Source organism: Acomys russatus, chromosome 20 (assembly GCF_903995435.1).
Source record: "Acomys russatus chromosome 20, mAcoRus1.1, whole genome shotgun sequence".
In the NCBI taxonomy this organism is placed as follows: domain Eukaryota; kingdom Metazoa; phylum Chordata; class Mammalia; order Rodentia; family Muridae; genus Acomys; species Acomys russatus.
In genome coordinates, this window is record NC_067156.1 from 40,394,713 (window position 1) to 40,419,126 (window position 24,414).

Below are 24,414 nucleotides of genomic sequence, written 5' to 3' on the forward strand. Positions count from 1 at the left end.
ACAAAGTGAGAAAAGGGTTTTCTATGTAACAGAGATACTAAGAGAATGCCCTGAATTGACTCCATCCTGGCTAAGCAACCTGCTTTCCAAAAATGTTTGCCCAGAACCCAGAAGGAAAAAAGTCTCAGCAGCACTGAGTACTACGTTCTGTATTTTTAAGGACAATGTAATAATAGTGTTAACACTTGTTATAAACTTCCATTATATTGGTGCCTCACCCCCCACCCTCTGCCTCCATTGGGAGCTTACTGTCTGTGAAGAGTAACTGTAGAACTTGGAGACAGAACCATCTTGGGCAGGAGATGGGATATCGGTTCCTGAGGCAGCCAGAACATCTGTCTTACCTATGGCCTTCAAGAGGGTCAGTCTGACAGTGACCCAGTAGGTTGAGCCTTGTCTCTGTCCGATGAGTTCTTCAGCAGCCTTGCCAATTAAAGGGGTCGTGTGCCTAACTCACCAGAGCTGGCCCATTTTATCAGCTCAGCAGATAGAAACTACTTTCATTGTCGCCACATTGATTTTGATCAAATCAGGGCCCTGACACCAAGAAGGGGGCCGCAGGATGGAGTGCCCTGCCTCTTGCCTCTGTTTCTGGAGATAACTTCTTAGTTCTCGTCCTCACAGGCTCTTGGAAGAAGGATCATTTTCTTTGATGAATTAGTAAATAGTAGTGTTTCTAAGAAGCAGTGGATGTGCATCTGAGAGGTTGAAGCATATGCACATTTTAAAAGAAAATGTTTTTCTTAAATCACGAAAGAAAAATACTGAGAAAAAATTCTTGAAGAAGCCACACTCAGGAGGCAGAGGCAGGCAGATCGCTGTGAGTTCCAGGATAGCCAGGGAGACCCTGTCTGGAAAAACAAAACAAACAAGAAATTTTTTTTTGAGACAGGGTTTCTCTGTATAGCCATGACTGTCCTGGACTTGCTTTGTAGACCGGGCTGGCCTCAAACTCACAGCGATCCGCCTGCCTCTGCCTCCCAAATGCTGGTATTACAGGTGTGCGCCACTGCACCTGGCAAACAGAGAATTCTTGAAGAAATGAGTGAACTCTACGAAATATTGATTACAGTGGTAAAATATTTCCAGTATATCTTTGGATAGTGGGTTTCTTTAACTGAGTCTCACAATGGAAGAATATATGACTCAAAGACAGCAAAAGTGTCGGACTCGGAATAGTTATGTTTACATATAAAGCAGAAATACAGCACCACTGGGCTCTGATTTCATAATAAAAGTAAGGAACCTTTTATGTCCCATGTTAAAGTGACTGCATAGTACATTTTTGATGGAAGTGTAGAGTTTTGTTTCTGTTTTGTACTATGGGATGGCCTTTATTCTTTTCCAAAGGGTTGGCTAAAACCGGGACCCGAGCTTGCCAGTATTCTCTCATCTTGGTATTTATAAAGTCTCACTTGGCAGACTGAGGGTGAACCAGAGACTCTGGATAACACCAGGTCCTTCCTGCCTACTGGGAACCCCTCCCTTCTGCAGCTGAGGAGCTTGGTTTTTCATGAGCAGCTTACAATACTTTTTCATCCCTGTTCCCAGTCTTGACCCGACTGACCCAAGAATCAAGACGATGTCATGTTAGTGCCTACTAATTAGTGTGCCCAGAGCGCCTCTGCATCTGGCCTGTCAACCTTCTGCAAGCGGGAGCACTAGCTGTCACTCACGTCATGCAGGGAAAAGGAGCCCTCCCCACATTTGCCCTGTTTTGCAAATAGCAGGATAAGCCCAGCTGAGACTAGAGACGAATATGCAGGTTAGGAAGAAATTAACCTAAAAGGCACTGCTGTTTGCATGATTGTCTCAGATGACACACTCGCCTTCCTCGAAGCATCCAGACAGGTTGCTGGGCGACCCAGTCCTCAGAGTTTGGCTTTTGCATCACACTATCAGATCTGTGCCATCATAGTCATTTGATGAAGTCATTTCAAGGGAGGAGATTCTGTGCATTAAAAAAAGTGAATTAGCATTTCAGTGCACCCAAGTTTGCCTTGTGTAGACACATTCTTAGAGAATTGCTGCAGTTAGTGAGCGAGCATTTGGTTCAAGGGCTCATTAATCAGTGCTGTTGGGTCAGGGTCTCCTGAGCCTTCTGGGTTTGGGGAGAATCGGCTTCTGTAATTAAAGGGATGAAATATATCACGGTCACAAACTTACCACATCGACAACTGAGGGGTTCGAGCTAGCAGAATTAATCTCTTTAATTTTTTTTCCTTAGGTGTTTAAAATAGAAGTGCTAATGAATGGAAGAAAACATTTTGTTGAAAAAAGGTACAGCGAATTCCACGCCTTGCACAAAAAGGTAACCTTCGGTTTCATGCTTTTCCTCTTCTCTGTATGGCCTGTGGTGTAACATTAAGACTCCATTCTACAATCCTCAGAGCATTGCTGTCTGCGGTGTATATAGTTTCTTCATAACGGCATTCAATTTATTTTAAAATAGATTGTTCAATCAGTGTGTTTCATTTTTAGCTTTAAATAAGCGGGTTTCCGGTTCCAGTTGCTCACTTACAGAAAGCTGAGGTGGTAATCTGTTTGCAGTGTGCCGCATCCAGGGTTAAAGGTTTATAATGAGTAAAGCCAATGCCCTCTTCTGCCTAAGAAATGCACTTAATGCTGTTTATAAAAGGAAAAGAGACGCAAGAAGTCATTATACAAGAAGAAATTTATTAAATTCACTTTAAATGCCATGTACCTAGGCATTTAACGATACAGGGCTGCGTATGTGTACATGTGTGTTCACGTGGGGTACATGGAAGTGAGGCTCCCAGCCCACCGCTGTCCTCTGCGTGGGAAGAGTGACTGTACCAGGCTGATTGAGGCCTTGGCTCCAGGGTGCATTTCAAAGCTGTAGATTAAAGAAACAGAAAGGCAAAAGAAGCAACTGAGTTTCAGGAAGAAATGCTCACTAGTGAATTGAAAATGAATACTTAAAACAAAACAAAACAAAACAACCCAGGCTTAATTTTTTGTGAGTTGTGAATTATTTGGGTGCTAACGTTTTCATAACAGCTTGAAATACCTAATGAGACTTCCTGGAAGAAAACCATAAATGATGAGTCAGAACTTGATCATTTTTTTCAGGAATATATCATATATGTATATATGCATGTGTATACACACACATGAAATATATGTGTGAAATACATACATGCACAGAATGCATGCTATAGTTAGATACTTGGGCAAGAAGCTAGAAGTATATTAAGTTAGCAGAGGTTTAATTTTATGTTTTTTAATGCCTACATAGGTTTTCTGGGACATATCTCTATATTAAAGTGTCATAATGTGTTGATTCTGGATTAAGGCTTTTGGCATTTTTTTTTTTTTTTTTTTGAGCTTAAGATTCTTTTTTTTTTATTTTATTAATTTATTCTTGTTACATCTCAATGTTTATCCCATCCCTTGTATCCTCCCATTCCTCCCTCCCCCATTTTCCCATTATTCCCCTCCCCTATGACTGTTCCTGAGGGGGATTACGTCCCCCTATATATTCTCATAGGGTATCAAGTCTCTTCTTGGCTACTTGCTGTCCTTCCTCTGAGTGCCACCAGGTCTCCCCCTCCAGGGGACATGGTCAAATGTGAGGCACCAGAGTACGTGAGAAAGTCATATCACACTCTCCACTCAACTGTGGAGAATATTCTGACCATTGGCTAGATCCCTTCCTATACACAAATGACAAGCTTGCAGAGGAAGAAATTAGGAAAACCACACCCTTCACATTAGCCACAAGCAATATAAAATATCTAGGAGTTACCCTAACTAAGCAAGTGAAGGACTTGTATGAAAAAAATTTCAAAACCCTGAAGAAAGAGATTGAAGATGACCTGAGAAGATGGCATGATCTTCCTTGCTCATGGATCGGGAGAATTAACATAGTAAAAATGGCCATCCTACCAAAAGCAATCTACAGATTCAATGCAATCCCTATCAAAATAACTACACAATTTTTTAAAGACATTGAAAGTTCAATTCTGAACTTCATATGGAAAAACAAAAAAGCTTTTGGCATTTTACAAAAAGTTTTCCCACTTTAATCAGAGAATAGAGAATTAAGTCTAAACCTTAACATGACATTACTGAAAGGTTAGCAAACCTGTTTCCCTCTCTGTATATTTATTTGTTTAAGTTTAGATGGCGTCTCACTGTGTAAATCTGGCTGAGTTAGAACACAAGTTCTGAGCTTGAAGGCAAGCACCCCCAGGCTCACCTCCTTATTTCTCTTTAGAGGTGCTCTAAACTTTTGATAGAATTAAATGAATTTAATTCTCCAATTAGAATTTCATCTATTTGAGGTTCCCTCCTAGAGACACCAGGCAAGTAAGTGCCTGCAGACTTCCCTCAGATGTTGCCAGGAGATTTTTAAGATGCACCAGCCACCGGACCTCAGAGAGAAACACACATGATGTCTGGGTTTCTTTCTTTCTTGTGGGATTCTGTTTTTGTTTGGTTTTTAGAGCAAGGAAATTCTGCTAGGTACCTGGTGAGGCCAGTCCCCTATTGAAGGTGTAGACCGGACCTCTCTTAAGCCCCCTCTCAGCTTCTCCCAGCCAGTCTGGCCTGGGCAGCCTGTCAGGTGCAAGCCCTTTCTAACACACTAGGTCAGCATGAAGTACTCTATGGCGAACACAGCCCAGCTGAGCTCTTTAGATACCGGGGTTGGGGGATTGCAGGGGGTGGGAGTGTGGGGGTGGGGCGTGGGGGTGGGGAGGAACTCTGTAAGAGACACAGCAGGGAGACTGCCAATTAGGCTGGCCCGTCTGCTCTCTTCCTGCTCTGGGACAATTCGTTTTCTCTCTCCTCTGCAATCGAGCATTGTCAAACAAACAAACAAACAAATAAACAAAAAACCCAAAATCCTGCACTTCTTAGGACTTATTCTTTCAATATCTGCAGCTCCATTAGTAACTTTATCCAGAATTTCATAATGAAGCTTAGAGTAAACAGAGTAGAAATTCTCGGATCTCTGCCATAGAATCTGAGCCATGCTTATAGGGACTTGGATATTGCAGCTTTGGGGGCGGGGCAGGCTGTTGTACTTTATGTATGGCAGAGAGGGGGCAGCCACTGCTGTGTTAGAACTGGTGGAAAGGCAACTCCGAAAGGCAAACACAAGCAGCAGTGAGAAATAGTTACACATCGATCTATAATCTTAACTGTAAAAACTGCTTAGAAGCACCCAGAGCAGGTAAGAATCAACAGGGTGCCTTGTGCAAGCTTTCCCCACGCTGCTACCCAATGGGCAGCCCTCTCCTTTAACTGGTACTTTTGATTCCCCCAATTTCCACACGTGAATTTTGTGATAGGATATGATTATGTTTACTAAAATGCCTCCTTCTAACTGTACTTACATCATCTTCTGTCATTCAGTTTTCTTGAAAATTCAGTTTATGACGTTCGCTCCACACCTGTCTTGATTTTCCTTATGTTTTGTCTTCTGCTCTCTCAATGAACGCATTCAGCAGTGCACCTGAGCTGACTGCAGAACAGCACGTGGGTGGTCCCCCTCACACCGTTACCAGGGTGGGCTCAACACTCTTCTTCACGCCCCACAGACACACTAATGCCTCCTGTTTGGTTGTTCTCACTAGTTTTGAGGAAGAAACTACTTGAGCTTGTCTGGTTAGTATTAGGAACATTTTTTTAACTATTTAAATTTTATTATTTTGTTAGCAACCTTGGAAAGAGATATACACATCAGAACTCACTGTAAGGCAGGGATCCCAGAGACATCTCGGTAGACTATAAAGGATATAAGAGAGTTAAAAAGCATGCCAGAACCACCCCACCTCCAGACAGAGCCTAATCTGTGTGGAGGCACAAGTCACATGGATTGGAAATTGGCTTCACTCCCTAACACTAGTCTAGTTCCAGGGTCTTCGTGGCTTCCTCGGGCTTGAGCATTCCTCTCTCCTGACACACGCAGTACCTCTCAGCCATGGACTGAAGTATCCATTTAGCCTGAAGCTTGTGAGAGCCATAAATTCAGATCTCGGTGAGCTCGAAAGATTCCAAAGTCTTCAACCCGAACATGGCCTGGCTCAGTTGCTTGATGTGAGGGATTCGAGATTCCTGTGGGCCAAACAAAGACTTTAGCACCACCACCTGGACTGGTAATGCTTCTGGATCTCTCGGGTCTTCAGGAACTTTTACCCGTGGTTTCCATCTCAGTTCCTTGCAAGCAACCAGTTTCCAGGGAAGACTAGGTCAGACTTACCCTTGTAGCCAGGGATGTATTTTTAAACTTCTCTCAAAAATTCGTTCTTTGTTTTTTTGTTTTTGGGTTTTTGTTGTTGTTGTTGTTTTCTACTTTTCTCATTTTGGTGGTGATGAAGGTTGCCGGATCCCAACCCCCGTGCCTTTGCCTGCTAGAAGTACTCCACTACCAAGATAGAGCCCTCGTTACATTTTCCCCTGTATATTTTCTTCTCAAAATTCACTGTGTAGCCCAGGCTAGCTTTGCACTTACTATGATCTTCCTGCCTCAGCCTCCCAAGCACTAGAAGCACAGGCATGAGGCATCCACCATTCTGGGCATAAAGCTAGATCTTCTAGCAACTTTGAGCGACGACAAGGGGAGTGTCCCATGGTTACCTGCACATCCTGGCTCAGCGTCTAGTAATCTAGAAATTACTGTTTTCGTTCTTGGATTTTAAAAATAAATCCTGCATAGCAAGCTATATAACCAAAAGGAGCACTTCTCTGTCAAAGGATATGCATATTTTTTAAATCCCCTGGCATGTATTACGGAAGCAGGTGGGCTGTGTAAGCTCATAGCTGCTTATCTGCTTTGAATATTATCCCTATCAAAGACATTTACTTAGGAAGCACACGTCTTCGTTTGCACCAAGTGATACTTTTTTAGTTTATTTAGGTGAACATTTTTGTTGTTGTTCTTCTTCTTTCTTTTCTTTTTTTTTTTTTTTAATTTTATTTTTTGTTTGTTTGTTTGTTTGCTTCTTTCCCTCGCTCCCCTTTTTTTGAGTTATTTTATTTCTGTGTTTTCTCATTTACTAGGGTCTCAGGTCTGCTTAGTAGCTTGTGTCGCCGATTATTAAAATACTGCCCACCTGCTTATTTTTCACCAGCAACCTTTAATTTTGGCTATGATAATAATTACTTATCATTTGCATGTGGACCTGAGTGTCTGTCACATGTGTGTGAGTGGCTGTGGAGGCCACAAGTTGGCATCCAATTCCTAGAGCTGGAATTATAGGTAACTGTTAGCCTCCTGACATGTGTACTGGGAGAACTTGGGTCCTCTGGAAAAGCAATGCAAACTTTTAGTTGCTGCCATTGCTCTAATCCCACGAAATGTATCTTGTTATTTTAGTTTGGGTGTACATACTATTAAAAAAAACAGTTTTCTGTTTTTATTTTTCCAACGATATCAATTTTTATCCTTTTGGGTTCTCTCTGTCCCTGTCTCTGTCTGACTCATGCTGAGGGTGAAGCCAAGGCTTTGTATGTGCCACGTGAATACGCTACCACTGAGCTACATCTCCTGCTTCTGAACATTTTATTTTGCCATGGTCTCACTACGTAGTTCATTCTGACCTTAGACTCACAATCCCCCTGCCTAGTACTTTCAAGAATGGGACCCAAGTGAGATTACAAGTGTCCACCCTCACGTCTGGCCACCCCTTGAGGTTTGTCATTTCTTCTACAGCTGTGCTCCGTATTTGATTCTGTTCTCTTTTAGTTTTAAAGACCAAAGTGAGGATACCTCATACCACGCAACACACTGAATCAGCCTGTCTGTAGTGGGCCTAGTAATCTGCGTCTCAAGCGAGTTCCCTGGAGGATATTAACGTTCACTGGAGTTTGAAGTTCCTACTGTGGATTATACTTTTAAAGATACCACTCAGATACTCCCCCACCCCACCCCACCCCATCCCACCCCACACACAGCGAAAAGGCTTATGAATCCTGAAGATTCTTCTGGCCTTTTTTCATACCCAAATCTTCCAGAAAGCTGCTAAGTGCTGCTGGTTCATTCTTCCGCAGCCCTGAAATACCTGCCATTTGGCTTTCACCTTGTGCACCACTGTCGGCCAGCGTTGTGCTAGTCTATACTGCACCTCTTCTCTTTATCTTCTTACATTTCCCTCAGTTCGCTTTTGCCTGCATTTCAAGGCCGCATCTCTCCGATGTGGGCTTGAATTGTCTACCATGTCACAGACTGTGACTCTCTGGGTCAGTCAGTGCTCCCAGACCTTGTATTAGTTTCCCGGTTCTAGCATAACAACAACAAACATGGCAACTTAAAACTAGGCACACTGGTTATCTTGTGCTAACTGGGTGGCCAGGGCAGCACTCCCACAGGAGAGTCTGTTTTCTGCCTTTGGTAGCTCCTAGCAGCTGCCCACATTCCACGCGGCCCCCTTCCGTCCTCTAAGCTGCAGTCATCTCCTTTACTGTTTCCGCCTCCCTCTTGACCTCTCCTATCATCACATCCACCTCTCTGACCCATATAGTTCTGTCTTGCCTTTGAAGTTAACATTGGGCCCATCCCAATAATAATCCCGGATAGCAGTCCTGTATCAAGATCCCTAATTAAAACCCTACCTGTAACACCCCTTTCCGTTGTGCAGGAATACCATTCCTAGGCTCTGGGAATTAGAGATGCTCAGATGTCTTTGAAGACATCATCATCCTGTTCACTTCCAGCTATCTGCTGGCCGACACTATTTATACTGCTTCTCATGTTGGCCGCACCCATGCATGTCCTGTGTAGGTCCGCACTTCCCTGTCTTTGCCCGGCTGAATGCCCATCCATCTGGTGCATTAAAAACAAAGCAGGACATTCAAGTTCTTCAATGCCAGCTGCCTGTTTTCTAATCTCCTTCTTTCTAGAGACTCTTGTTCCATTTACTATAGACATTTCTACTTAAACAATTAAAGGTATATCTTAACACGAAGCTTAGTTATCCCATATCTCCAGCTGGCTCTGAGCTTGCTGTGTTGTATATTCCAGGGTATTGGAAAGCTCATGGTCTCCCACATGCTACAATTCCAGGTGTGTATTGCTATGCCTGACCCTGCATCCCCTACCCCCAAGACATACACCATGTCTTAGCCTTTGTATTTTCCACAAGGTTAATTATTTGGTGTATGGATATTGGAGAACATCATATGTGTTCTGGTATATGGGGGGGCGGTTATGTGATTGGAAATTTGACCCCAGGTCTCTCTGATCCTGCTTGCGTTGTAGCTTCTACTGTGCTAGAATGAGGTACAGGATAACAAATCTCCATTCAAACAAAACAAGACTCCATCCTGTTCTTTGTAGCAAGGTGTCCCTGTACCTCAGGCACAGGCTCTTATGATGGCTGAACCCCTAAGTGAACAGCCCAGCCCTATACCCCAGTCACCCCTATTTCAGCCAAGTAATTCATCACTTTCCATGGCCATGCTTGGGAAGAGCTGTGCTCTCGTAGGCCCCAGACCTCATGCATGACAAGAAACTTAGCCACACTGCAAACTTCTGAGCATACTTTATCCTTCATGCCTCTCCAGCTGTTTTCTGTCAGTTCCAACCACCCTTTTATTCAAAATGTTTTCTGTGAAATACGGGGCTGGTTCATTTTCAAATTAACTACCCTCATCTTTTGTTACTGCCTCCTTTGGGTTTGAGTCAAATATTGCCTTCTCTTCTGTTCACTTTAATGAAGTGCACATTTCAGACGATCAAGAAACCTGCTCTGTGGGATAAACTGAGAGAACAGGACACATGAGCCATCCCTGAAGGAGCCCTGAGAAAACTGGAGTAACTGTAAATGGGAAGGTTATCTTGTCCCCAAAATGTCTATTTTTTTCTGATGATTTCATTTCATTCTTTTTATTCCCGTCCTTGCTAAAAGTATTTCTGATCCTCTTTGTGGAAAATATCCACTTCAGTGCTAGGGAGTCCTGTCTGTCTGGAGTAAGTAAGTTTTCAGTGAGTTCTAACAGTGTGAAAACAGAAAGGGAGTGGTCACACACTGAAAAGGGATGGGTGTGTGTGCACGCGCCCCCATGCGTGCTTATCAACACACATCAGAAAGGCCCTTTGCCTGAAAGCTGAGTCTTGGGACACTTAATCATCAGATGAAGTGGACAAGGAGTATTTATCTTGCAAGCACTGAGCCCTACTGGAAACATATTGTCTTCGGGTAGTCTCACCTCCAAATGTGTCATGGATGCAGTCTCTGTCATGATCAGCTCTCTCAGACCCTCATGTAAACAAAAAGGAACAACATTTTCAGTGCTGTGTCATCAAGATGCAAAGAAAAGAGGCGGGGGGGAGAGAGGGAGGGAGAGAGAGATAGATAGAGAGAGAAGACAGATGGTGGAGCTTTTATGGGGCTTGAAGTCAGGCTTGCATAGCCACCCTGCCTCCCTTTGTCCCCTTTTGGAAACACTCCTGTGTATCATTTTCTCACCTCATCCTTACTCGCTGCTTGTCCCTCAGGGTTGGCCCTCCTAGTATTCTGTGGCAGCATAGTAATTCACCAGAGGAGCAAATGCATAACCTTCAAGTAACAATTGTTACAGAGTCTCCATGGGCCAGGAGTCAGAGCTCTGCTAAGACTTACAGCCCCATCTTTTCCTAGGCGTAATTATGCATTTACGCTCATTCAGACAGATCTCTGCCTGCATCTCTAGGAGTGATGCTTGTACTGCTGACTTTTGACCAGAGGTGGCTCTTAGCTGCTAGAGGCCACTTCAAGCCATAGCCACTTCCTCAAAGCTAGCAGTCTGCTGAGACCAAGGGGTACCGACACATAATCGTGGAAGTAACTATCCCACTGGAGTCACTAGAGTCAGGTTCTACCCAACCCACAATGGAAGGAGTTAAGTAGGTTGGAAACACCATCGGGCCAGTGTGAGCGTTATACCTGCCAAAGCCCCTTTGCTGTGCTGGGATTTCAGTCTCAATGTGCCTTGACTTAGCTCTATATCTGTAAATGCTATTTGCACAATTTTCAGACTCCTGGGTTCACAGAATTCTGTATACTTTCTCACACATTATCTCTAAATGGATACCTAGAGGCATCTGTCACCTAAACTCTCTAGCCTAGCCTCAATGGTTGATTCCTTTATGTTAGAATTGTCTACAGTTGTACATCATAGAACCTTGGCCAGCTTTCTTAAGCAAGTAAGAGATTTAGTATTGTTGTCCTCAGGAAACCTGAAGGCAGGCAGCCCAAGGGATGGTGCAAGCCTCAGTCTCTGTTGTCCTAAGGCTGTGACTTTTACTTTTCTGGTTACGATATAGCTGCTGTCACTCCAGGCATTGCTTCACACTTCTGGCAGGAACAAATCCTGCTGCCTCCTGGGAAAACAAGTTCTGCCCAGTAGATTTATGCTGCATTTTAATTAACAACTGTGCCACATGACCACAGTGATGATAAGGGAACTTAGGAAATCAAGAACTTTAAGTTTAACATGTTGAACTCTGAATGCCATTTTCCCCTATTCATGGGGATTAAATTTAGCTGACAGTGATTATAAATGCAAAGCACTGGTGACAATAGCAGATGGGATTCTGTTCTCGCATGAGGGTAATCATTATTAATCAATTATTTTACTATTGCCAATACTATAGAGCTTGTGCCCGGTGGTCAAAGGTGTCTGTTCTGGCTCCATCCGTTGCATGTGAAGAGTAGAAGAAGGAAAGGAAGGAAATACTCCCTCACTTTATGGCCTCTAAGAGCTGTTAGTGGATTGGATGGACACCTTGTTGGGATATTTTTGTGTAGTATGTAAAGGTTGTCTTTGTATTATTCAAATGCTGATTTCTGTACCGGGCTGAGATTTGAGTATAACCTGGAAACATCATCTGTCTCAGTCTTCTCCATCACCTTCTGAGTGGTTTAATAAAGAGCAAATGGCCTATAGCAAGGCAGGAGAGCAAAGGCGGGACTTCCAGGCAGAGATAGGAAATGTGGGAAGAATTGAGAGGCAGGATATGCCCCAGCCAGACATGGAGGAAGCTGGACATACCAGGACATATTGAGAAGTAACGGGCCACGTGGCAAACGTGGACTAGAATAAACGGGGACTAGAATAAATTAATTAAGTTATATGAACTTGTTGGGAGGGCCCGTTTTACTGTAGGTAATTCCACCTCTGGGCAGGTGGTCCTGCGTGGTGTAAGAAAGTAAGTTGACCAGCAAGCCGTGGGAGCAAGCCAGTAAGCAGTGCTCCTCCATGGCCCCTGTGTAAGTTCCAGTCTCTTAAGCTCCTACCCTGCCTGACTTCCCTGCATGATGGACTAAAGCTGTAGGAAGAAATAATCCCTTTTCTCCCCAAGTGGCTTTTAGTCATGCTGTTTTATTAGGGGCTGGTATGTTCCTGGTGCCAAGAAACATGGAGGAGGAGTCCAGTGGCTGTTACACAGTCATCTCTCGGGGCCTTTGTTGTCGCAGGATCTCCTTTCTCTGCCCAAAAGAGTGAGAAGTGATGAACTTCTTTTCTCTAACTGGCAGAAGTTGGACAAATCCTAAGACCTATCCAGTGTCTCCGTGCTGTCTTCTCTATGGAAGCAGCCTTCCTCTGGTTGTCTCCAGTGATTCCAGGCTCCAGCCAGGCTTACAGTTCTCCGGGCAGCTGTGTCCAGGAGGCTGTGTAATTCCCTTCCTAATAGTTCAGTTGGTAAGGAAGAGCAGATTGGGGTTTTGCAATTTCTTGTATCTTTATAGAGGGAGGTTGCGAACATGGGCGCAGCCCAATGGCCAGAGCCTGAAGAGCTGCTGTTCGCAGTGCTCTTTTCTCACAGGGTCCATAAGGATTCAACCTAGAGTGGTCACTGGTGAATATATTCTTAAATGTGAAAAGAAATGTTGGTGTGGTTTTGGCTACACAGGCTTAGTCATGCATTCTCTCCTTCTAAATGGATGAGAAATTGTTCTGTAAAGGGGCCACCTTAGTAAGTCTTCAATGAGTTAGGACATTGGGGTTAACAGTTAGTAGCTTAAAGCCTCACAGATTTATGCTCTCACACTGCTTGAGGTTTTGAGGTCCAAAAATCAATTCAACCGAACTAAAATTGAGTCGGTCAGCAGAGCGGCAGCCCTTTTACAGGCTCTGAGCAGGTCCATTGCAGCTTCCAGAAGCCCTGAGTAGCTGTTCCAAGCTTCCATAGACCATAGGCAGATTTTTTTTTTCTTGGCTTCTAGAGGCTGATGAGGCCATCATGAAAGCTAGTCACAACTATTTAAGATTTTTTTTGTGTGATGAAATATATTTACTTACATATTTTTAGGTCCTGGTGATTAACCCCGAGGGACTGTACATGCTAAGCAAACACTGTGTGCTGTGTCACTGAGTTACATTTATGCCTTGACACAGAATCTCTCTTTGTAGCCCAGGATACCCTCCAAATTGTGATCTTCCTGCCTTAGCCTCCTAAGTGCTGAGACTATAGGTGTATGCCACTATGCGTCGTACTTTTTAACCTCTGACCTCTAACCAACCTCTACCCTATTGTAAGGTCCTCATTGTTGCCTTGAATCTGCTCAGACAACCTAGGACAATCTGCCTGTGATTATTCAATAATTTCACCAATCTAGAACAATCCCCTTTGTTGTATGTGGAAACATTCCAGGTGTAGGACTTGGTACTTCTTGAAGATACATGTTTCCTCATACTGAAACAGCTCTAGTTTAACTTTGAATAGCTGTTTTGTTTTGGTTTTCAAGATAGGGTTTCTCTTTGTAGCCTGACTCACTTTGTAGACCAGGCTGGCCTCAAACTTGAATAGCTGTAAAACAAAATCTTTATTTTATTTTATGTGTTTGGGTGTTTTGCCTGCATATATGTCTGTATACCACTTGTGTGCCTGGTACTTGAAGAGATCAGAAGAAGGTGTCCAGAACCCTGGGTTACAGATGGTTGTGAGCCACCATGTGGCTGCTGGGAATTGAACACTTGTCCCCTGGAAGAGCAGCAGCCTGTGCTCTGAACAACTGAGGCAGCTTTCCAGCCCTGGATTTTTTTTTTTTTTTTTTTTTTTTTTTTTGAAATGCCGTTCCCTGAAAAGACTGCCTGGAAGACCGAACTCAGAACTGCCCTCCACTTTGCATGAACAAACTTTGAGCTGCTTTTTTTGGGTTGTGCAAAGGGTTAGCCTTTGTCTATGTTTTAAATTTCACTTTATTTCAGAAATTTCAAGAGCCTCCCAGAGTGGTGTACTCCAGTTCATGTGGCATTTCTTGGGACAGTAGTCAGAAATAATCGTTTTTTTGTATTCCTTTCTTTAGTTAGAAAACTAGATCTAAAACATGATAATTTAGCCAGGCATGGTGGTGAACGCCTTTAATACCACACTCAGGAGGCAGAGATAGTCATATCTTTGTGAGTTTGAGGCCATCTTGGTCTACAAAGGGAGTTCCAGGGCAGCCAGGGCTACACAGAGAAACCCTGTCTCAAAAACAAAAAGAACTAATTTTGCTATTAAGCAAATTTGGTTTTCAAACTATCTTACTTTGCTTCCCCTTTAACTCAAGCACTAGACTTTTAATTTTTAGGGAAAAAATTACATACCATACCAGTTACCAAACATAAACCCATTGGTCCTGAAGCCTGAGCTGTCAGAACACCTGCATGAAAAGCATTTGGAAAAGTTTTCAGCGTCTTTTAGCTTTGGTTCACTGTCCGTAGTTGGCTTCTCTTTCCTCCAAATGGTGTCATTATAATTAACAAACGTCTTTTCCCTTCTGTCTTGGAAGCTTAAGAAATGTATAAAGACTCCAGAAATCCCTTCCAAACACGTCAGGAACTGGGTCCCCAAGGTCCTGGAACAACGGCGACAAGGCCTGGAAACATACTTACAGGTAAGCGATGCTCAGATCTGCAAGGAACTGGAGCTTGAATCATTGTGTCTCACTCCGTTGGCTCAGACTATAAGAGCGTGACACCAAATACTGACCAACAGCAGAGATGCCAAGATACAGGCTGTTCATTGCTACAGATGTGGCTGCCAATTGGTTCATTTAGCTTGTATTGGATTCTTTTTTATTGGATTAAATCTTTGGTCAAGTGAAGATTCAGTGTCCTTGGAAGAATGCTATTGAAATGATCTGTCCATTTTTCAACTCAGCTGTACAAATTACTTTGTGTTTTAGATAAAATAATCTTGTTTTCTCAGCCCTTGGGTTTTAGATGTTTGGAAGCTAGTTGGAGTCCTGGGAGGCAATGTCTCTTCAGTGGGGCAGGCTAACACACGTGTAAAACCCCACCAGGGCTGTGTAGAAACTGCTCCTGAGAAAGGGCCAACTTCTGTGAAATTGGAATATATGTGTAGAAGGAATGCATCAGGAAGCCCTTCACTGTCACCTCAAGGGACAGGCAGAGTGAGATGAAATGCAGGTCTCTTCCCCACGAGTGACAGAGAAGGCAGAGGAGAGGGTGGGACCCTTTCCACTTCTCTGGGCTTTACAATCCCTCTGAAGTCACAGGCTCCCATTCCATGAAGTTCTCAGTAAGTGCATAAATGGTCCAGGCAGGTGCAGGGACAGACAGGCCTGAATGCTCAGGCATGCATGACATTTAGTCCCATGTGAGTAGTGACATGTGCAGGTGACTGTAGCTGGGTGAGGAAAGTAACCATGCCTCACAAAAGACGGTTGCAAAAGTGTTAGTGGCACACCTATAATCCCAGCGCTTTGGGATGCAATGTGTCGGGGCACACCTGTAATTCCAGAGCTTTGGATGCTTGGCAGGAGAATCAGACATTCCTTCACAGCCAGTCCTACACAGACAGGTCCTACCTCAAAAACTAAAACAAGACCTAAGAGGCCGACTTCATTGAAGGGTTAGGAAGACTGGTCCTTCTAAGAGTGGTACCTTAGGGAAATTGGCATCACAGCCATCTTCTTCCTTCATTGTCCTTGTGGCCCCTTCAAGCATTGTCAACCTCAGGGAAGATCTTATATAGAAGAGAAGCCTGTGTGCCTGTCCCCATACTGAGCTCCGGTGAGTGACTGGGTCTGAGTCATTGGTGGCTGGTACTCAGTGATACAGTGGAGGACACTGTCTCAGTGGAAAGGAATATGTTAGGTGTCGTTGCCAGCCTTCTCTTGGGTCCTAGTCTTTACCCTCTTCAAAGAGGACTGGACCGATGCGGAGGAGCTCCAAAGAAGACGTTGCTCGTGGGTTTTGCTCTTGGGCTGTGGGGCTTGGTGGAAGGATTCTTCATTGTGTCTCCAGGAACGAGAGCCTAAAGGAACCTGGAGTCACAAGTCCCAGGAAAGTGTGTGGCCTTCTCTGAGATTCTGTGCCATGGAGCTATCAGGCATCACTTCAGAGCAACCGGCCAACCAAAAACCAAGGGAAAGAGACCTAAGACATTGTATGCAAAGGGTAGAATGCATGCTCTTTGTAATTAGATAGGATACATAAACAGCACGCTTTCGTTTGTAGGCCAGATTTTCCACAGATATTGTGTATCTTCGGCTACAGTGCTGAGGAAAGCTTTATTCCCCCTCACTGCCTCCCTCCATTGCATTTGACACATGACTTCCATTACTCCTCAGTGTAAACATTTTAAGTTGTTTGTGTTTCGTATGTAAATATGTGGATAAAATCATCTGTTGCGGAGAGGAACTTAGAGTGACGCTCAAATTGAGCTTAGGATTTTCTATTCTCAGATGTAGGGTTGAGGGTTGAGGCCTGAGAGTGCTTGCTTCCTCCTGTGTGTTTTACATTCATTTTTCTTGTCACTGAGTGACTTGAAGACCCAGAGAACATCACTGGGGGCCTTTTCTTCCCCTTTGGCAGCAGGAGCTAGGCAGAGGTTGCTGTCACATGTTGTAGAAGTGAAGGCAGAGCCTTGGCTTTGGCCAATTCTTGCTTTTTAGTGTTTTTATGTCTTTTGATGAGATAGTATTCTTCCCCCCCCCCCCCCACTACTTACCTAACTCCAGGGAGAATCCCATTCACCCCCAGGACTGGACTGCACCCCAGGAGTGCCTGCCAGCAGCACATCTTAGCAGATAGCATTCCTGCAAGTCCAGCTTAGCCTGAGCTGCATGGTACGGCACTGGCCTGGCCCACGGCCTGACCAAGGACTACTGCCTCTGAGCCGTGCTCCCAAGGCTGTAGGGCCTAGACTACCTATTCCATCTCATTTGCTGCCTGTTAGAGAAGTTCATAGTCACCCCTGTGGCAGTCTGTCTTTTGAAAAGGTCAGGGCAAATGTTCCTTCCTCTGGCCCACACCACTGTTTTAGATAGATATGGAAAGGCTGAGGTCAAACAGGCTCTGAAACCCTGCAGCCTTCCCAGGTATGTTTGTTACTATCCTGGCCTGCGGCTGGGATTTTATTTTCCAACGGCCCAATATGGGCTCTTCTCATACACACTGGTGATTTTGTAAATTAGGAAAACATTTTCGCCCTTGAGCATTTAATATAGATATGTAATAGTAGGTATAAGAAAAGACTTTATAGTGATCAATATTACAGTTTACCAGACTGCTTTTTCCCTGATTGATTGGTTGATTGGTGAATAAATGGTTTGTTTGTTTTGTTAACACTTTGTGTGTCTGTGTGTGTCTGTGTGTGTGTGTGTGTGTGTGAGAGAGAGAGAGAGAGAGAGAGAGAGAGAGAGATTGAGATTGAGATTGAGCATGTCTTTATGTGCACCCCACGTGAGCAGGAGCACAGAGATCAGAAGAGAGCACTGGTTCCCTGGAACTGGATTTGCAGGTGGTTATGAACTGTCACGTGGTTGTTGGATACGAATCCCAGGTCGTCTGTAAGATCAGTAAGTGCTCTTAAACACTGAGGCATCTTTCTAGGACCATGCCTCTTAACATTTTTAACATAAATATTTAAAGTCCTAGCAAATAATGCTTCCATTCGAAGTCTCCTGCTTACAGGGGAGTTGTGTTTGCTGTTTGTTGTTTGAAACACCCTCACTGTTTTGCTCATGCTAGCGTTGGGCTCCTGGATTCCAGCCAGGTAGATTCCGCTACCTCAGCCTGAGAGAGGATTCTGGGACATTCTGGGAGCTACATTTAAGCAAGAGACTAACATTAAGAAAGAAAGATAAAGTCACCCATTTTCAAAAATCATTTCATTCTAAGTTGTTAATCGAAAGAAACAAAGCTTTCTTAACATCTATATGTTTCATATTCTTTTTCTTTCTTTGGTCACTAATAGTTTGAAAATGAGAATTAAAGAAGGCCCACGCTTATCAAAGTTTTGACTGCTTTCATTCAGAAACACAGAGCATCCTGATCTCTAAACCATCATTTAGAAATAGCATCAGCATCGATTTAAGTAATGTAGATCATTTAAAAATACTTTGGCAGAGAAGCACATTCCTAATGGTGTTTAAAAAAAAAAACAAACAAAAACCATTCTGCAGTAAGCCGGGTGTGGTGATGCACGTCTGTAATCCCAGCCCTCGGGAGGCAGAGGCAGGTGGATCACTGTGAGTTCGAGGCCAGCCTGGTCTACAAAGTGAGTCCAGGACAGCCAAGGCTACACAGAGAAACCCTGTCTCAGAAAACAAACAAGATTCTACAGTGTATTTGAAAAAGCCACAGCAGCCTGCATCTGTCATCCTTCCTCTTCAGGAGGCTGAGACAGGAGCATTACTTAAACCTAAGAGTTTCAAGATCAGTTGGGGACCAGCAATAACCAGGAAAGAAAGGGAGAGGGAAGCAGGCAGAGATGAGAGAGGGAGCGAGAGGAAGCAAGCAAGCGGCTCTATTTTCAGATAAGAATGTCACATCCTCAGGGGGAGCAAAGTGAGTATATCAAATAAAGGTAGCATGGCGGGCTGGCATGGTGGCAGGACTCTGGCTAGGAACATGGGGCTCGGCGGGTCTTTCTTCCTTCTTTCCTTTTGTCCTCCTGAGTTTCTTAGCTGCTGATCTGAGGTATGTGAAACCATAGGGAACAGGGGAAACCTTAAGTGCACCCTATGTGTCGTTCATGCCCCAGAGCCTGCTGTTCTGGCAGTTTCCTCCTCTTCCTGAACATTTCCTAATCTTATGCTTATTTTATATTCACATCCAGTTTTCAGTTGAATTAAGTGGGGAAAAATAAGGAAAGATATATTTCCATCTTACTGGAAAAGGAAATCTACATTGTTGAGTTTTTTAAATTGGGTTTTGTGTTGTTTGTTTCTTTGTTTTGAGACAAGGTTTCTCTGTGTAGCCTTGGCTGTCCTGGACTTAACTTGATAGACCAGGCTGGCTTCAAACTCATAGTGATCTGCCTTGTTCTGCCTCCCTGAGCGCTGGGATTAAAGATAGGCATCATCACACCTGGCTAAAAATTGTTTTAAAATTATGTATGTATGTATGTATGTATGTATGTATGTATGTATGTATGTATGTATGTGAGTGCTTTGCCAGCATGTATGTCTGCGCACCACTTTTCGTGTCTGGTGCCTTCAGAGGACAGAAGAGGGCATCAGATAGATCTCTTGGGATTGGAGTTACAGATAATTGTGAGCCGCTGAGTGGGTGCTGAGAATTGAACCTAGGTCCTCTGACAGAAAAGCCAGTGCTCTTCACTGCTGAGCCATCTCTCCAGCCCTATTTATATTTGCATCTGTGTGTGGATAAGGGCACGTGCTTGCCACATCACATATGTGGAAGTAAAAGGGTGGCCTTGGGCATCATTCCTTGGTTCCCACCTTGTCTCTGGCAGGATCTCTCTTGACTGCTGCACTGAAGCCTCCAGGCTGGCAGCTTGACAGAGCTTCCCTGCGATTCTGTTCCTCTGCCTCCATCTGTAGCAGTGCTGCGGTTACAGACATGCACTCCTATGTCCAGCTTTTACATGAGTTCCATATTTTACACAGGGATCCAAGTCAGATGTCAAACATGCATGCATGCAAGTGTGTTTACTCACTGGGCCTTTTCCTCGGCACTTCTTGGTTTTTATTTGTTTCTTTGGGGTTTCTCCAGAAGCTTAAAAGTTGTTTGTGAGATATAAAATTTACTATCCTAGACAATTATTTTTACATTTTAAAAAGTGTGTGTGCGCACACATGTACACACATGCATGCATGCACATGTGTATATGCATGTATGTGCATGCATACATATAGAAGGGCAGAAGCCAGCTTATGCGAGTGGCTGTCTCTTTCTACCATGTGGGTCCCTGGTGTGGGATTATGATTGTCAGGTTTGGCAGCAACTGCCTCTACCTGTTGAGCCATTTTACTGGCCTATTACTGATTTTCCTCTATTATTTTCTCTTCTCTGTTCCACTTATTTTTCTTAAAGTCTTCCTATAGTCTTTATGGTTTCCTTTCTCCTCCTTGCTTTGGTATAGTATGTTCTTTTTCTGGTTTCTTAAATTGTCAAGTTTAAAAAGTCAAGTTGTTGGGTCTTTCTTGACTTCTCAGGGAAGCTTTTAAAGCTGTGGGGCCACCCGAGTGCTGCTTTCCGGGGTCTTGATGCATTGTGTTCTCATCTTCACTCATGTCTAAGAGTCCCCCAACTTTCCTGTGACCTTTCCCTTGTTTAATATGATCATTTAGTGTTTGTGTAGCACCTGATAATTGGTGAATTCCTCTGTGATCCATCACTTTGCTAATTGTGATTTTTTTTTTTTTCCTTTGACAGTCTGTGAACTTGCTGGTTTTCGTTCTTTATATGATACCTGTCTCAGGGTTTTATGGCTGTGAAGAGACTCCATGAGCACGGCAACTCTTACAAAGGGACACATTTAATTGGGGCTAGCTTCCAGTTTCAGAGGTTTAGTCCGTTATTATCATGGCAGGAAACAAGACCCTCATGCAGGCAGTCATGATGCTGGAGAAGGAGCTGAGAGCTACATCTTGATCTACCTGCAGCAGCAGGAGACTGTGTGCCACACTGGGTGGAACTTGAGCTTCTACCACAGTGACACACTTCCTCCAACGAGGCCACACCTACTCTACGGCCACACTTATTCCAACAAGACCATACCTGTAACAGTGACACTCCTGTGGCCAAACATTCAAACACACGAGTCTCTGGGGGCCATTTTTATTCCCACCACCACAATACTTGATCCCATAATTGTTTTAAAATCTGCAGAAACTGAGCTTATGCCCTGACACATCCTAGAGTACTCGCTGCCGGCAGGCTGGGGCTTCCCTTGCTTCTCCTTCATCTCCTTGGGTGTGCACACTGTTAAAATCTGGTATTTTTTTTTTTTTTTTAACATTTTGATGTTTAATAATCTTACTGGAAAAAATGGAGGCAAAATTGTACGAATTTCATGATTGGGTTTAAAATCGAAAGGAGAACAAGGACTCAGCACAGCTTTCCTCACTGCCCTCCAGTCCTATTCCTATAGAAAGCTGTATAAAGTAGTGGATCTGCCAAGCAAATCTGGGTACACAGTTATAAGAGCTGCAGGACGCCTGGCCTGTACTTATTCAGCAAAGGGCCGTGCTCCGTGTTCTTACAAAGTAATCAGAGGTATTGTACATACTGTTGAGAGAACAGCTCCAAAGAATACCATGTGCCTTCCCCCTTGAATTCCTTCTTCTGAATTGATCTATGCAGTCACTGGAAGGTCATTTCTAGACTTTGTGGTAACTTTTGGTTAACTTCTGGTAACTTCTGTAAATGCTTAGATTTATAAAACTTTCAAAAATAAATATATTTACACCACTTCTACAGCCCTAGTGTTAATACAAAGAGTGTAAACTACAATTTTAAATGGATAGTGCATACACACTAATTTAAATAGTCTTTTTGTTTGTTTTGTTTTTGTTTTTTTGTTTCTAAGACAGTTTCACTGAGTAGCCTTGGCTGAACTGGAGCATACTATGTAGACCAAGCTGGCCTCAAATTCACTCTGGGGTTTAAGGTATGTGCCACCATGCCCAGCTTAACCTAGATATTTTATTTTGCCTATGTGTACAAACAGAACTGGCAAATTCTCTGCCTCTTGAGATTAGCCTGTGGTTTTTCACTGACTTCGTTTAGGGTAGTGTTTTTGATGTTGTTTGGTTTGGTTTGGTTTTTCAAGACAAGGTTTCTCTATGTACCCTTGGCTATCCTGGAACTCACTCTGTAGACCAGGTTGACCTCAAACTCACAGGCATCCACCTGCCTCTGCCTCCCGAGTGCTGGGATTGCACACATGAGTTGGATATTGTTTTAGTCTTGGTCTCCCTTAGTCTTTCTGTGAAACTCTGTTGTTGCACGTCCCCCTCTTTGATGTGTTGATGTCTGTACAATACAGGTGCTTGTACCTTTGTATGTGTGTTGAGGATGAAACCTGGCCTCGTGTGCTGAGCTCTCCCACTGAGCTCCCCAGGCCCCTGGGGGATGCTTGGGTGCCGTATCTTGAGATGGGTTGCCTTTTTCCCCCGTTTTCTAGTTTGAACCATATAATTTAAAAGCTGTTTCTTTCCAAGTTCAAGTTGACACCTGTTTCTCCTGTTCTTCCTTGTCAGGTATCTCCACATTTTGTGTGTACACGGGATTTTAAAATTTTGTATGTTTGACCAAGTGATTGGGGTCTTTGGATCTGTTTACCTTTAGGAAGTTTTTATGCCAGGGTTGAACTGCATTCGCAGAGAGAATGTCTTTGCTTCCATTAATTACCCGAGAACACTGTCTTTTTAGCTTAAGATAAAAAGATAATGATGTCTCAGTCATCATCATCATCATCTTTTTTTTAAATTGAAGAAAAATTTCATTTCATTATTTTGCCAACTTTAAGATTTTATTTAACCCAAGTCATAACAACACAGTCTGTGGTACTTGCACCCACATGCGATAAGCCTTGCTTCCAGTACCTCTTATCCCCTACCTGCCCGCCCCCCCAGGTAGTTCCACGGAGGCTACATCACAATCTAAACTTTTCTTTAAAAAACACAGCTTATCTGTAGTCTTAATTTTGGGGAGTGCAGCAATAATAGTTTGGGTGGTGGCCTTTACTTGTCCCAAGTGCTTGAGAAGGCGTGATCCTGTTCCTCCAGGGTACGCCTGCACCATCCCTCAGGCCCCCACACATCTCCTGCCCCTTCACTTTCATTTGCTTAAGCTCTGTCATTTTCCCAAGGGAAAGAAAGAAGGATCCTGCTGTGAGTGAATCTCTTCCATTAAGCAGTAGACACTACATCTAAACTGCTGGCATGGGGATTTTATACAGAAATTGGTGAGCGAGACACTGTATAGTTGCTGTTATCACCTGTTAGGTCATGAAATTGCTGAGCAGGCCATCCGTCTGCTGCAGAGGCCTGTGTGGAGTGCAGGTGGTCCCCAGCTGCTCTGCCTGTTTCCCTGCAGGGCTCTCCTGCGGACTTGCCAAGCAGTTTCTGCTCCAGTGCAAACATGCTCTGGCCGTTTCCACCACATCAGGTTGTTCCCATGGATCCACTTCTCAAAAAACTACTCACAGATTTGACATTTGGCTCTGGAATGACCAAAAATACCTGTTTTGTGACTGTGAGCCATTTTTAGGTATATATTTTCACCTTTTCTTTGTTGTTTTAAAAGTAGCGCTAGCAATGAGTGTCCTTTTGAGGGTCTTTTTCTCCGAGTCCCGTGCAGCACCCTAAGTTTTATTTGGTTAAGACTTTCTGATTGGTTCAGAGTACGCCCCAGAGTGCTGAGAATAACAGGTTAAATTTAACCAAATGGTGATTGGGTTCTTTGATGATCCATGTTGCAGGCAGAGACTGCTACGCTCCTCTTGTCAAGGTGGCAAGTAGCCACTTAAGTTTTAAGTATTCAAAGCTTCAAAGGTTGAGGACAGTTTCTAATGTAAGGCTTAGAAGCATGGCTGTTTTGAAGTTAGTTTTATTTCTTCAAGGAGTTTTTTTGTTGTTATCTATTATCACTCTTAAAAGTACAGATATCCATGGTGATTAAAAAAAAATCATTTCTAATATAAAATGTTTTTATGTGCCCCCCCCCTCCAACACCTCTCTCTCAATAAGCTAAGTCTCGCTGAGGATGAGCTGAATTTTTCTTTAATTCAAGCCTGACAACGTAAAGGCATTGATGGAGCTCAGGGAAGTCTGCGTATGTTGAGGGGAGCCCTGGCCCCTAGGCCATCACCGTCACTATCTGTACCTTCACAGCTCCCCCACCTCCGAGTGCTGGCCTTCACTCATACACCCAGTAGTGATTTGTAATGCCGGGTCTAGTACCCACCAAGGATTTCTTTCAAACTGAAGATGAAGTAGAGAGTAAGACCTTCTCCCCAACAAGAAGGCTACTGCCACACAAGCCCAGTGACCAAAAGTTGACTCCTGGAAGGCACGTAAAAGTAGAAAGAAAGCCAGCTTGGCAAGATTGCCCCTCCCCACCATATACAGGTGGTGGCACATTTGCCCGCCCCTCCCCCTCATCCTACAAGCACTACAAAAAAAAAAAAAAATTATACCTCATGTATTACAAGAAAAAGTGTTGTTGGTAGAAGAGGAAGCGATAGCCTGAACTTCA

At 43.7% G+C, this 24,414-nt stretch overlaps 1 protein-coding gene across 3 annotated transcripts in view; it reads left to right on the top strand.

Moving 5' to 3' along the window:
* Positions 1-24,414, top strand: part of Snx24 (sorting nexin 24) — a 136,203-nt gene that overhangs the window by 72,294 nt on the left and 39,495 nt on the right. For all 3 annotated transcript variants that reach the window (XM_051163161.1, XM_051163163.1, XM_051163162.1), the window contains exons 2-3: positions 2,228-2,311; positions 14,727-14,831. In XM_051163161.1, coding sequence (XP_051019118.1) covers positions 2,228-2,311; positions 14,727-14,831 — 189 coding nt within the window. The remainder of the gene's footprint in view (positions 1-2,227; positions 2,312-14,726; positions 14,832-24,414) is intronic.